This window comes from Beta vulgaris, chromosome 1, assembly GCF_026745355.1.
Source record: "Beta vulgaris subsp. vulgaris cultivar EL10 chromosome 1, EL10.2, whole genome shotgun sequence".
NCBI lineage: Eukaryota > Viridiplantae > Streptophyta > Magnoliopsida > Caryophyllales > Amaranthaceae > Beta > Beta vulgaris.
The window spans coordinates 51,347,875-51,363,622 of NC_079202.1; the positions used below are offsets into that span (position 1 = coordinate 51,347,875).

At 34.4% G+C, this 15,748-nt stretch overlaps 1 protein-coding gene across 1 annotated transcript; it reads right to left on the reverse strand.

Annotated features, from left to right (window-relative positions):
- Nucleotides 1-9,034: 9,034 nt before the first annotated feature.
- Nucleotides 9,035-14,976, reverse strand: LOC104905490 (carbamoyl-phosphate synthase large chain, chloroplastic). Its single transcript, XM_010694055.4, has 3 exons — nucleotides 13,453-14,976; nucleotides 11,444-12,136; nucleotides 9,035-10,795 (listed from the first exon to the last, which is right to left on the reverse strand). Exons 1-3 carry the CDS (start codon nucleotides 14,785-14,787, stop codon nucleotides 9,254-9,256), a joined length of 3,570 nt encoding a protein of 1,189 aa, XP_010692357.1. The 5' UTR covers nucleotides 14,788-14,976; the 3' UTR covers nucleotides 9,035-9,253.
- Between the last annotated feature and the right edge of the window lie 772 nt (nucleotides 14,977-15,748).

Below are 15,748 nucleotides of genomic sequence, written 5' to 3' on the forward strand. Positions count from 1 at the left end.
CAATAAGAAGAGAAAGAAGTGATTGCCATTATTGACATGCTGTCTGATCAGACGGAGTTGCCCGCCCTGTCGGGTGGAAGCTCACAATGAGATTTTTCCCACGAAATCTGAAATTGCTCTCGCTCCCGATCGAGCGGGATATTTTTTTAATCTTTATTCCAACCATTTACGCGATCATATTTTAAATTTCGCTTATTCGTGGCTAAACATATATAATATGAGAGTGCGTCTTGGGTGTAACATGTTACACCATAACTTATTGTGTATTTGTGTAACGTGTATCATAACATATAATGACATAGGATATACATATAATGGCATGAATCTCATGTCATTAAATCTTTTATTTTCATGTTATTTATGAGTTCTTTTTACAAAAGAAATGATAATTTATGAGTTATTATATCATAAATTCTAGCGTAACAATTATATTCAAGAATTTGTGATGATATTATCTTAACTAGTGATCATTCAGAAAAACACATAATATAAAATAGCATAAATTTGTCGAAAGAGGAGGTGAAGGAGTAAGTATATTATATTATAAACAGCTAAAATGAAAAGACTAATATTTCTTAAGTAAAGAGGTACTTACATAATACTTCAATCAGAAAATTTTGCCACTCGTGAAACTTGTAACTCGTGAAACTTACTTCAAAATGAGAGGTAAATCCGTAAATTAATTAGTGTGCTTCAAAGAAAAAAAAAAAAAAAAAGGGTGAGAGATAAGTGACCCTTTGGATGTCGAAAAGCCCATAGCTTTATACAGGCAAACCACTTATATAGTAATTGAAAGTTTGGACTTTGGAACACAAGGCTATTACCCCACATTAGTGTGCACATGATACTTAAAACTTTGTTCTTAACTTGTTACTTCCTCCCTCTATTTTTACTTGTTACTCCCTCCATCTTTTATTAGTTTACCCCTTTTTTTGGAGCACATTTGCCGGGATACTAATTTGAACCTTAATATCTCTAATTTTCGATAAGCAAAAATTACAAAAAGTTGATATTTGGATAATACACATTGAGACGAATCCAACAAGATCTCACATGACTATATTTTTCCTTAAATACAAATTACAAAAGATAGTCAAAGTCATGTATGTGAATAGTGTCAAAAGTCAAAAGGGATAAACTAATAAAAGACGGAGAGAGTATATTGTTCATAAAATAGAGTACTTGCTACATTTTTTTACGCGATTTTAGTATTATTTCTATCTTTTTTGTCCTTTTTATACTATTTATCCATCTTTTTTTATCTATTTCCCCTTTATTTTGTCATCAACTAATAAATTTGTGATCCCCAACATCCTTAAATGCACCTCGTAAAATCAACTGCCAAAATAAATCTATGTATGTAGCAAATAAAAAACATGTCTTGTTGATGATAGTCATCCACATGATGATTGATGATACAAACATTTAATTAAAATGTGGTCAATTAAAATTTTCTCACTGACAAAAAATTAAAATTATTTCGTATGGTCATTGACTCATGTCTATAACTTGCATGTAGACATGTAGTCACACAATGAGGTCTGCTTTCTGTCATAATGTGGACACTTTCAGACTCTTATGTTTGGAGGGATATATTGTACTTCTCCCTTTTTTTCTATTGTAATATATGGATTTTTACAGGATTCATATGCTCCCTTTTTACCTTCTATTCTAATTTCTATGTAAGAAAAAATATTATTAAGTAGGTTTTTGTTAGATGTGTCTCAATATATATATTGGATAATATTATATGTAAAGGGATAATATTATATTGTAACGATCCGTTTGGTAGTTGGTCATAAATGGTGGTAATGAGAATGAATTTGTGTGTAAATTTGTGAAAAATATCATTATCCATTACCATGGTAAGCTAATTTATCCTAAAGTGTCCACTTTCCTTCTTGAATTTTCATTCCCATCCAATACCACCTTGTAGGGTGGTAATGAGTGGTAATGAAAATTGCTTCCCCTTGGAGACAAAAACACAAGTTTGGGGGTGAGATTGCTTGTCCATTGAGAAAAAATGCCTTCCCATGGAGATTTTAAGGGTGCTTCCCTAATAAAATTACACTTAAAATTCATTCCCATTACCGCAATTTATTAACGACTAACAAACGGGCCGTAAAGGGTAGAATGGTACTTTCATAGTCATAGGTCTGTATTGTAAACACTATATATATTGATAATATTATCCAATAATATATATACTTTCGGCTATCAACTTTTTATTATTTTATTAAAGAGTAAATATAGATTAATGGTAGTGTCTTGTCAAATATAAAAAGTCATATGTTAGGAATAGAAAAAAAGAAAAAAAAGATAAATTACAAAGTACTTCCTCCGTTCTATAATAGATGACGATGGTAGTTGGTGTATCCTCACATTGAGAAAAATCTTTGCATATCTACAAAGAATGCAACACTTAGAAGCTCATGTGCTAGAAAAGATATGGGCTAGAATGTAACTCTCGAAAGCTCATGTGACCGTAGGTTAGTGGTGTCAAAACAGGTTCATAAACAGGTTCTGGGTATACCCACGGCGAACTAGGTCAGACCCGGACAGGTCAGGATTCTGATTGTCAGTGCCCCGGGTCATGACTGGTCAGGTTTTGTTCAACTGGGTCGAACACATTTGAATCATTAGATTCCCGGGTGCCGAGCAGGTCTGAACGTTTCGTTTACAAGTCGATCCATTCCCGGGTATAATCGCCCTTTGACATTTTTTTAGCCGGGTTTGCGAAGGTCGTATTTAGGTTCCATGTGCGGTTGAGTTAAGTGAAATGTACTCGGGTTGAATTAGTAATGATCTTACTCATCTTAGTTCGATCATTGTGAAACATCGGGTCCATTCGCTATTGAACGCCAATTAAACTTCGGGTAACTCCTGGTCAGGTCATCTTGATTTTGTTATGTATTTTGTAAACGAATCATATTAATAAAAGTATTAAGATCGATATATATATATATATATATATATATATATATATATATATATATACATGTATACATGTATATATGTATATACATGTATATATGTATATGTATATACATGTATATATGTATATACATGTATATATACATATATATATATATACATGTGTGTGTGCGATAAATATATGGATGACAACGAAAAACCAATAAAAGCACTATATGGATTACCATGATGTTTAGTGTATTGTCTTACTCAACTCTTATTTCGAATAATCAACTAATAATGGAGTAGAACGACACTTCATATGTTTTAATATTATATACTATAACCAACGACAATAATAACGAGTAGACGATCAATTCCAAACTTCATATAAATGGTTTATTATTATAAGCATTATGATTGATATATAAGTTTGTAAATAACTATGATGGTCATGAGAATAATAGTACTAATAAACACAAAGCGACAATGATAATAGGTAAAAATACAAATAATAACAGTAATAGTAGCAATAGTAATATAAATTAGAACATAAATACTAATAATAACAATACAATATAAATACTAATGTGTTGAATCATTTTAATATAACATTGATATCAAAATAATTGTAAAATCAATCTAATACTCTATTGATTATAAATTAGTATAACGACTCATAATATGTTATAATACTATAACAAATGGCAATCATACATTCATATATTTACAACGACGGTTCATATGAGGCCTAAGTGATTATAACGAGGGTTCATATGTTGCACAATAATAATAGTAATCAATTATACCACCAAATCATTCTCCCCTATAAAAGCTAAATAACTTATATTAAAGTATAATCAATACGTTAACTGTTAACAAGTAACAACCATAAGTAAATAAGCTGACAAATAATTACTAGTTACTAGATAGTACCTTGTTAGTTGTTAACAATCATATGGTAACTTAACACTTAGTCAGTTACTCTTAGTCAACTCATGTGTGCGATAAATAGTTATGATGACAATGAGAACAATAATAATAATAAACATAAATTATAAGAAGTTAGTATCAACTCAATGAAATTCATATAAGTTATATCGTTACACAATAAGTTCACTTAAATAGATATAATTTAACTATTACGTAATTGGGTGATAGTTAGTGTACGTAACACCATAAGAAGTATAGCTTGATAAGCAAAAGTATACGTATACTATAACACATCAATATAATTATATTGTTATACTATAATTCACGTAAATGACTATAATCAAAACATTAATTAAGCAAGTAATAGTTGTATAAGTAATTCAAGTATAGTTTCATAAGTAATGACCTTATAACAATATAGCTAGTATAAAAATTAACTGGTTAGCATTTATGCTCATTACATTATAAAGATTCAAGATAATTTTTCAAGTATATACTTATATGATTGGTTTATTTGTTTTATGATATGAATTTTTGTTATTCCCTAATTAATTTATGATAAACGAGACTATGAAATAATTGACCCGAGAATAGGGACATTGTGTATGAAATTTGGGTTTAAGTTTTGGAGTATTGTGTTAGCTGTTTGGGATAATAATTCATTAATTTATTAGGATTATTTGTTTTCTTAAGGCAAAATCCAATACAAACTAAGGAGAAAACCTAAACCCTTAGATCATTAAAATCAATGGCACATAAAAAAACAATACAAAGCACACGGATCATAAACATTAACCGTTGGATACAAGCCATAAACCAAACTGAACCGTTAGATCGTATCTCAACCCATCTCCATATAAAAGATCAAAACCCTATTTCCTTCCCCCTCTCTCAGCCACTGAGCCACCCAACCCCAATTCTCGAAACTTTTTTTTTTCATCTCCCACACCTACATTCTATCTCCTTCTCTCTGCATTCACCTCGTGTTATCTCTCTCCTCTCTAAACTTACCTTTGTTTTCTCTGTCCATATATCTCAGCCCTTGAATCTTCGTTTTTTAAGGCGAAATCGCAAACTTGAGTGAAGAACCAAATCGGATCCAAAGCGAAGAAGTTTTGAATGTAATTTGTATGTCTTAGTTTTACATCTGGATTATAAGATAATTCTAGGTCTCATCAGGTTTATGTAGATCTAGAATTTATAAGGTTTTTTGGTAATAGTTTTTTTTTTTTTTATCTTTTATGTTTTAGATCTTGTTTTTAGGAGAACTCTGAATTTCTATTGTTAATTTTACATCTTCTGTAAATTGTAATTAACTTCTGTAATTTCTATTGTTTTTATGTTAAGGTTCTTTAAGTGTGAGACCGTTTCTTTATCAGTATCAAATGAATCTTGTTGTTGTTGTTCCGCCATTGGAGGAGGAGGTTGAGTGTTGTTGAGTTGTTCTTCCTCCATATTTGTGGGGTTTTCTGGGTTTTGTTTTGGTGGGTCGGATGATTCTTGCTTTCTTTTGGTCACAGTCTGGTAGTAGCAGTACGAATATTAGTAAGACCATATTGAAGAAGGTTGAGTTCAAGATCTGATTGTTCTTTCGCCATTTTTAGTTGTTCGCCATTTTCTTCTCTTTTCTGCAACCTTACTTTTTTTTTTTTTTTGGAAAATTAGTCGGAAACGATCTTCCTCATATGATATAAATGGGTTACCATTTTGTATTTTGTATTCCAAGTTTGATGTCAGTGGTACCATTATTGAAAGAAATTGAAATTGCAATTCTCACTACTCATCTATTCTTCATTTAGTTCACCCTATCCGGTTATTCAATTGTTTGGAATTTCTAATATTTGGACTGTTAAACTTTAAATTTAAAAGAAATGCATAAAAAAATAAAGTAGAAACGCATAAAAAATAAAGTGGTGAAACAGAAAAAAGAATTCCAATGTTAACTGAACATGTATATACATGTGACATTTGTTTTTGTGATAAAACATAGATAATACATAGATAATATATGTTAAATCAAAACAAGAGAGCAATATGCACAAGTAAATATTAATGAAAATAAAAATATAAATAAGTACATGATATTTAAAGTTTAATCCTTAAATTAAATGTAATTTAATTTTTTATTTAATTAATTATTAAATGTAAGCAATTTTTTCAATTAACATATTTTTTATGATTTTGTAGATATAAAAAAATAATTGAATTTTAGTATTATCTGGTTGAGTACGGTCGGGTTCGGGTTTGAAAGCAGGTCTGTCTGAACAGGTCAGGATATAATCTTGTCGGGTGCCGATCAGGTTTGGGTAATTCCAGGTCAGGTTTCGGTCAGGTCTGGAGACTGACCCTCACAGGTCGAACCAGGTTCAAGTCAGGTCAGAATCAGGTTGACCCAGCGGTCAGATCTGTTTCTGACACCACTACCGTAGGTGAGAAGATATGAGCTAGAAAAAAGAGCATGTTAATGATCACCTGGGGAGGATGACTTTGTACTGTCGGGGTCATATAGATCGAAATTCGAAGCGGCTTCACAAAGAATGCAATACTTGAGTTTTCACGATCTCCAATACACAATTTTAAACATAAATATCTTTAATTATGTATTAATAAAAATTACCAAATACATTGACATAAATTTAACAAGATATCACATGATTATATTGTTATTATATTCCGTCCCATAATATAAGTCCTGATTCTATTTTTACGCGGGAATTAAGGTAAAGTGGAATCTTGTTTTATTTTGGATAAAAATATTCATTTTTATTGGGAAACACTTATATTATTATATCTTTGTAACAAAAAATAAAAACTGAACATTAATATTGCATGGTTTAATGTGTAGAGGAGTTTAATAGGGTAGAAGATTCCAATTTGTCATTAATTATAGTGCATTGGAAGCTGAAATTATGAAGGCATTTTGAGAATTAAATTATTTTCATGAGGGTATTTTGGGCATAATTATTGATTGAAAATAGAAATAGGACTTATATTTTGGGACACCTTATAAGGAAACATGACTTATATTATGAGACGGAGGGAGTATATAGTAGTGGGAATTTATGGTCAAAGACTCAAACTTTGTAAAATTTGACTCTAAAAATACGAATGTTGCATTCTTTTTGGAGCGAATGAAGTATATAATAAACAGACAATAATGGCAATAGTAATCTGATAAAAGAATATGATAAAAAAAAACACAATACAACGAAAAGAACATTCATAATATTCCAGGGAGCACCTAAAAGAGAATTAGATGATTTTTCTCATATAATTTACACTTTTAACATTTTGCTCATTTGACAAAAATATGCGACAAATGCAGAAAAGAAAAATACTTGATAGTACCTAATGCTTCCGAGAACATCTCAGCCTTGTTTGGTTGACAAAACAAATCATGGGAAGTGCAAATTCCTAGGAAGTAGAAATATAGAAGTTGTTTGGTTGGCAAAATCATGGGAATTTGCACTTCCTAAGAAGTTCTACTTCCCACACAATGGGGGAAGTTGCTTACCTAGTTCCCCCTAAGTAAGTGTCACTTCTCATGGGAATTCCATCTTCCCATAGCCTACCAAACGATTTTGTTTATTTCCTAGGAAGCGAAATTTCATGGAAAGTGAAAAATCAAGGGAAGATCAACTTCCCAAGTACAACCAAACGATACCTAAGAATCTGCACAACGATCGAGAGCATATTTCAAATCACACTTCCAAGTCCATGATCTAAGAGTTATTGTAATGGGCTACACTATTAACCATGGTAAAACTATCCCCTACGGGATACGTGGAGTAAAACGTATTGATGTCAAAAAGAACACAACCCATCATTTTCTTCATCCCAACAAAAAGTATCATCTCTAACTTTATAAAAGACATCTATAGAAAATTTCAAAATTTTCATTAACAAATAAGAAGAACAGATTGTAATCCTACAAAAATAGTAGTTGTTCCTATCTCTTACCTGCTTCAATTTTTAAAAAACTTTCACATGACTAAATCAAGTTATCAATTATAGAGTTTACCTTATAAGAAACCGTCTATTTTTAAATTAAAATTAGGCAATGATAAATCCAATATTTAAAACAAAATTAGCCCAATAATGACTAGGTTGATTTCTTTCGACGACAAATTTACTCCATTTAAGGACTATGTCTACTTTTATATTAAAATTAAACCATCTCGTTTAATAATTTTCGTCAATTATATATTTCAAAAGTTAATTGCCATTCTTCTTATCTAATTATATAAGGGCGTAACCCACATTTAGAAAGTTGATCCACTAAGACAATATCTTCCCCCACTTTTATGGCATAAAATTGGCATTCCACTAACTTCAGAGTTCAAACATATCCACACACTGTAGTTGCAACGAATCAACGCATGAATTGTATCTTACTATAAATTTAAATTAAACAAATTATGTCAATTGTTTTCTTCTTTTTGTCATTATATCTTCATATGTTTTTATAAAGGGGTAGTAGGATTGCATGCACTAATGAGAAAATTAGAAGCAGACAAAATGGGAAATTACTTTACTTATACACTAAATTAAGTATTAGAACACCTATGCAATGTTAGATATTTAGAGCATATCCTGCTCCAGTTAATAGAACGACAATGCTGCTTAAAGCTAATAGAACATTTACATATTTTTGTAATATGCCTACGACGGTAACATCTATTTCACTCCGAGAATCACCAACAAAAAAAACATATCATTTCACAACAAGACAAACTCCTCAATCAAGTAAAATACCAACAGTGCAACTTATCTGACTCAAGCGGAACTTATCTGATTTGAGTATATATCTTCAATATAAATCTTTTATGGCTAAGAGTCGTGAGAGATGGTAATAAATGAAGGTAATAATCATACAATTGAATATATTTTTTTTGATCCATATGAGCCACGAAGGCAGTACAAAGAAGGAGAGGGGAGATTCGAACAGCACCTCAATCTTAACCACTAGGCCAAGACATCCTTGGTACAATTGAATAATTGATATATCTTGTGAATATTATCGATAAATTAGGTCATATCCTAATCTATGATGAAATGGGTCAATAAATTCAGGAGGATGGAGTTATTTTCCTTTTTTTGCTTTCGAAGGAATTGTTACTCCAGATTTATGAAACAAATAACATCAAACATGTAGCTGCAAATGCCTACTGCTAGCAAACTAAAGAAGTGGAAAATCAAAATTTGTTCCTCAATTACAGGTTAATAGCCCCAAACTACTTTGTGGGCAACGAAAAATCCACATTCAATCACTAATACTACAACCATCAATTTATGATACATAATACAGTTACCATCAAATAATAACTTAGAAAGGATATTTAAACTCATCCAAGTTTGACAATGGAGTTATTACCTACCTCGACCGCCAGAGTATTAGTCGTGAAGCTTAAGATACAGACTGCAATTTCTTAGATGCACCACTTTCGGCTGTGTCTTGGAAGAAGTCCTGGAGAGCATACATTTTCACAGGGCTAGACTTTAAGCTCTTGATTGCCTCTGCCGTCACTAGAGCACCAGCAACGGTTGTTATGATCGGAATCTTATAAGCTAGAGCCATTCTTCTCAGAGCTCGTCCATCAATCTGATCAATATCGTCACCGGAGCTTGTAATCACCATCAAATTGATCTGCCCATTTGCAACCATATCCCCTGCATGAGGTCTTCCTTCATGCATCTTCAACACCCGCTCGACAGGTATGCCCTCTAATTCGAGAACGTGAGCTGTTCCTGAGGTAGAGACGAGGCTGAACCCGAGGCCTAGAAAAGCACGTGCGATAGCAGGAAGATGAGGTTTTGTCAAATCATTCAAACTCAAGAACACAGTACCGGAAAATGGTAGCTTTTGTCCAGCAGCAATCTGGGCCAAAGCAAAAGAGAGGGAATAGTCATAGGCAATACCCATAACTTCACCGGTACTTCGCATCTCAGGGCCCAACAACACATCACAACCAGAAAATTTCTCAAATGGCAGAACGGCTTCCTTCACAGATACATGTTTCGGGATAACCTCCTTCGTGAAATTCAGATCACCAAGAGACTTCCCAGACATAACCAAACAAGCATATTTAGCTAAAGGGTGTCCAATTGCCTTGGATACAAATGGAACGGTGCGTGATGCACGAGGATTGGCCTCAAGCAAGAAAACGTCCCCTGATGTTGTGATGGCATATTGACAATTCATTAGGCCACAAACATTCAGACGTTTTGCCAATTTCATTGTCCAAGACCTGATGGTCTCCAAGGACGAAGATGAAATAGTTTTGGTGGGGAGAAAACATGCTGAATCACCAGAGTGCACCCCAGCCTGCTCGATGTGCTCCATAATCCCACCAATGACCACATTACCATATGCATCAGCTAAACAATCAACGTCAATTTCAACTGCATCAATGAGATACTTGTCAATGAGAACAGGTCGCTCTGGATCTACCTCAACGGCATTCTCAAGATAAGTCATCAGTTTTTCGTCATTATATACTATTTCCATTGCCCTACCACCAAGGACATAGGAAGGCCTCACAACAACAGGGTAACCAATATCCGCTGTAATTTTAAGAGCATCAGCTTCACTACTTGCAATGCCCCCCTTCGGCTGTTCAATCTTCAACTCGTCCAAGATAGCATTGAACCTTTTCCTATCCTCGGCTGCATCAATGGAGTCGGGTGATGTTCCCCATATGCGAACTGGGCCCGCCCCACTAGCACTCATAGGCTTGTTCTCATCCAAATACTGTTGGATAGGCAGTGCAAGCTTCAAGGGGGTTTGCCCGCCAAACTGCACAATGATGCCATCTGGTCGTTCAAGGTCAATAATATTGAGAACGTCTTCAACTGTAAGAGGTTCAAAATAAAGCCGATCACTTGTGTCATAATCTGTGGATACAGTCTCAGGGTTCGAGTTCATCATGATGGTCTCATACCCCGCAATCTGTATAAGACCAAAAAGAGTTAATTAATAAAAACATCACATCAAAAAAGCAAGACAAAAATGTGATATTATTTTAAGAATTTGGCAGGATAAGAATGCAACAAAAATTAGTGTTAGCATCCAAAAGAGTGCATAGTGTGTAAGTTAGGTCCAATGGCATTTAGTTAATAAGCGTTATTAAAGAGCAAGGATTTGCACTGGTTCTAACGCAGGAGTGTTGAAAATAAGAAAGGTGCAATAAGAAAAGCAGAAAATGTCAGCAAAGAAATTCTTAGTGCAGGATATACTTGGTGCTTAAGTTCAGCAAAGATGATAGCAGTGAGCATGTCATAGTGCAGCTTAAATACCACATGTCTCTAACATCTAAATAGTAGACTAATTCATTAGAGCACAGAGAAAATAATCTTTACCATAAGGCACACTTCTGTTCTTGCCTGTCACAGGCTCACAGCTATAGGTAACAGGACTAAGTGACTAACACAAGAATAGGGACTCAGAACACCATTTAGTTTCAAAGTGTCTCTCGCGCCCAAAGCTTGATAAAAGTTAAGTTACTATCAACACTGTACATATAAATGCATATATCAAACAAGCATTACAATAAGTAATGGACGCATGAGGATAAAAAGCTTGAGCTCAATTACAAACCTGAAGGGCAAATGAAGTATGGCAGCAGCAATAATCAAACTCAATCCCTTGACCTATACGGTTTGGTCCACCACCTAGGATTAAAACCTTCTTCTTTTGAGTAGGAGATGATTCACACTCAAAATCATACGAGGAATACATGTAGGGAGTATTAGCCTCAAATTCTGCAGCGCAGGTATCAACACGCTTGTAAGTTGGGGCAACACCACACAACAACCTTGTAGCACGGACTTCTTTCTCTGTCGAGTTAGTTGCAAAGGCTATTTGCTTGTCACTGAAACCTCTTTTCTTCAGCTCATAGAAATCATCCCTCGTCAGATCAGGCAGTTTTTGAGCTAAAAGGAATTGCTCCACATCAACTAGTTCTTTGAGCTGGGTAAGAAACCATTTATCTATAAAACTCAATTCATGAATTTCATCAACTTTCATGCCTTTCTTCATTACAGCATAAACAGCATGGATGCGATCGGGGTTTGGAACACGGAGATTGTATTTCAGCTGCTCCCAATCCCAATCCAGCTCCTTTATCTTGCCGCAGCCCCAACCCGAGTAGCCGAGTTCTAAAGATCTCACTGCCTTTTGAAAAGACTCCTGAAAAGTGCGACCTAAGGCCATGGCCTCGCCAACAGACTTCATCTGAGTAGTTAGAATTGGCTGAGAACCTGGGAATTTCTCAAATGCAAATCGAGGTATCTGCAGAATTATGTAACATGGAAATAGTGAGGTGAATATAGGCAGCTACTAAGCAACAATTACAAGTAATAAACAAACATCAGTATCTATTATTCCACAAAAGCAAGCCTATAAACGAGCATCAAGCTATCATAACAGGAAAAGGCAAATCATACAGCCTATAATATATACTACACTTTACAGCACTGATAGTCAAGTATGTAAGGCCTGCAAGGATAAGATTTGATGACAAACGCAATTAAATTATCCAACTACAAAGACAATAGACCAGAACAGCTATTGTTATCAGCAGATAAAAAAGATGTCATTAGATGTAAAGTCCGCTAGTTCTTGAAAATCAATGAAGACCATCAATACGGCTTCTATTTACTTTAAGAAAGGTTATAGAGTTTTATGGAACTTATTAACTAGAATAGAAGGAAGATAAACATGAGAAAGTACAAACAGAGACTGAAACGATGAATCACTCTTCGAAATTTCTGTTCCCCTAGATATCTCCAAAGCTTTTGTTTGTCCAGAGAACCCCTAAAAGGAATGAGGGATAACTTTGATGCAACCATATCTAGACCTTTATCCCTTTCCCCATTTTAACAAGGTGCTTAATACTCATAGAGAGATTACATTCATGTTTTAAAACAGAACAAGCAAATGTCCTGTCTGCAGCATGCAAGGCTAGAAAATTTTTCGAACAGACATAACAACTTTGGAGAGGAGTAAGCAATAAGCACCATGCTCTTTTTCTAGGGTTAATCCTCAAACCTGTATAATAATTACCTCCCACATCAGCACACAGATGATAAGGCATCCTGATATCAAATGAAGGATCTTAGCACTATTCCTTTTAAAAAAACTCTTTTTTGCTAAATTTCGATTAGCTATATAAGAGATAGAAGTGGTCTGCCCCACTCAAAGTGCAGTTACGAAGATGCCTCCATTAGACTAATTAGAATATGATTGAGCTAACTGAAATTAACCAAATAGTCATACTCTCTTCGTCCCACCTTACATCCCACTGGGTATGGTATAATGTTAGGACTTTCTAAGTAAACATACAGAGATAATTGCCTTTGGCAGATGTGAATCGTGTAGATTGCTACAACAGAACTTTACCACTTACGGCTACCATACATGGTTATCTACTATTTCTTACCTTTCTCACCACATACTGACATTCATGATTATCAGCTATATATTACCTTCGTCACAACATAATCAATATATTATACTACTTCAACATAGGAAACCTTGTAAATACTTGATGCTACAAATTACTATATATAATAAGAAGACACTTGCAGAAATTGCAAATTACTGACCTTTGTCACCACATAATCAATGGAAGGCTCAAAACTTGCAGGAGTTTTCCTTGTAATGTCGTTTGGAATCTGATCCAAAGAATAGCCAACCGACAACTTAGCAGCCATCTTCGCAATTGGAAAACCAGTAGCCTTAGACGCAAGTGCAGATGATCTGGACACCCTAGGATTCATCTCAATGACCATCACTTCTCCATCCACAGGATTGACCGCAAACTGGACATTCGAACCACCACATTCAACTCCAATCTCCCTTATAATAGCAATGGAGTAATCCCTAAGCCGCTGGTACTCCTTATCAGTCAAAGTCTGAGCAGGGGCAACCGTAATGGAGTCCCCTGTATGCACTCCCATAGGATCAATATTCTCAATAGAACATATAATAACCACATTGTCAGCTAAATCCCTCATAACCTCCAATTCATACTCCTTCCAACCCAACAAAGATTTCTCCACCAACACTTGAGTAGTCAAGCTAGCAGCCAAACCCGACTTACAAATCGCCTCAAACTCCTCCCTATTATACGCAATCCCCCCTCCGGTACCCCCCAACGTAAAAGCAGGCCGTATAATCAAAGGAAAGTCCCCAATCTTACTAGCAATCTCAAAACACTCATCAATAGTAGTTCCAATACCCGAAGGAGGCGTCTTTACGCCGATATTCTTCATAGCATCCCTAAACAACTCCCTATCCTCAGCCTTCTTAATAGCATCTAACTTCGCCCCGATTAACTCCACCCCATACTTATCCAATGCCCCACTCTCAGCCAATGCAACAGCTAAATTCAAAGCAGTTTGTCCACCCATTGTAGGAAGTAAAGCATCAGGTCTTTCTTTTTCCAAAATTTGTTCAACTAAATCAGGAGTTAATGGTGTAATATAAGTTCTATCAGCTAAATCAGGATCAGTCATAATAGTAGCAGGGTTAGAATTTACCAGAACAACTTCATACCCTTCTTCTTTCAATGCTTTACACGCTTGTGTACCTGAATAATCAAACTCACAAGCTTGTCCAATCACAATTGGTCCTGCACCCAGAATCATAATCTTCTTCAAATCAGTTCTTTTCCCAGTTTTTTGCACAGTTTTTTCTGGGTTTTTTGGTACACCACCATTTTCACTCCTGATTGAAGCAACCCTATTTTTTAAACTCCATAACTGTTTAACTGAAGGATGAAGACGCAAACTCAGAGCAGAAGAGGATGAAAACAAAGAGTTTTTGAATTGAAAAAGGGTGAATTGAGAAGGGGTTAATTTTGAAAAGTAGGGATTTTGGGGTTTAGGGAGTGAAGGTGAAATCAATTTGTCGGAAAATTGATGCATGCAATAACCCATTTTTTTTAGGGTTTAAAGAAATGGGTTGAGGAAGATAATGATAGAAATGTCTGCAAATTGAAGAAGTGGGAGGAGAGAGAAAATGGGGAAAGTGAAGACTGAAGAAGGAGGCTGGAGTCGAGTGGAAGGGTTTTAAGAGGAGAGAGAGATGACAGGGTTTTTGCTGTCAGGGACCAAAACGGTAAGTAATAAAAGAGAAACAAAAGGTAGGGAATTTGTTATTTATGTGTGGTAAATTAAGATAAAAAAAGCAATGATAGCAAATAAATGAGTATATGACCTTTCTGCAGATTAGATGGTAGACACGAGTTTACCATCTAAATGGTACGCATCATTTTATACGGTGTCGTATTGCATTATAATATAATGAACAAAATGATATCCTCAATGAACAAACTAAGCAATACGAAGATGAAAATAGAACAAAAGAACAACACACGAAACTCAATGAACATCTGAATCAGCAATGAACAACAAGAAAAAAAAAAGATGAACATAAGAGGAAATATCTAATGAACAACCACTCAACTTAATGAAAAGACAAAAAAACACAAAATGAACAAAGAAATATTTTAAACAAACTAAGAAACATAAAGATAAAGGTCAACAAAGGAGAATCGTCGAGATCGATGTTCATTGGAGAACAGTTGATGTACATTAGTTTCGCATGTTCATTGAAGAACGGTTGATGTCACGCGTTTTATGTTTTTTGGGTTGCGTTTTAGCCAGTGTCTACCATTCTAATGGTAGTCATTAGTCCACCATCAATTGCTTCTTTAGTTCTTATCTTTCCCCTAAAAAAACAAAAGTAGCCCATATTATTCTTCTTCTGGGGTTGTCATCCATGTAACTCATATCATACTACCTAGTTTATTTTTAATTGTTAAACTTTAACATTTTATCCTATTCATCAATTTTATTTTGATCATCATTTGTAATTTATCATGAATAAAAATATAAT

What these genes read in the sequence shown, in the direction of transcription:
- LOC104905490 (XM_010694055.4), bottom strand. Translation starts at nt 14,787, where the DNA reads ATGGGTTATTGCATGCATCAATTTTCCGACAAATTGATTTCACCTTCA. An exon ending in TTGATTATGTGGTGACAAAG is followed by an intron (nt 12,137 to 13,452) that starts GTCAGTAATTTG and finishes ATAATTCTGCAG; the next exon opens with ATACCTCGATTTGCATTTGA. An exon ending in ATACTTCATTTGCCCTTCAG is followed by an intron (nt 10,796 to 11,443) that starts GTTTGTAATTGA and finishes GGTCTTATACAG; the next exon opens with ATTGCGGGGTATGAGACCAT.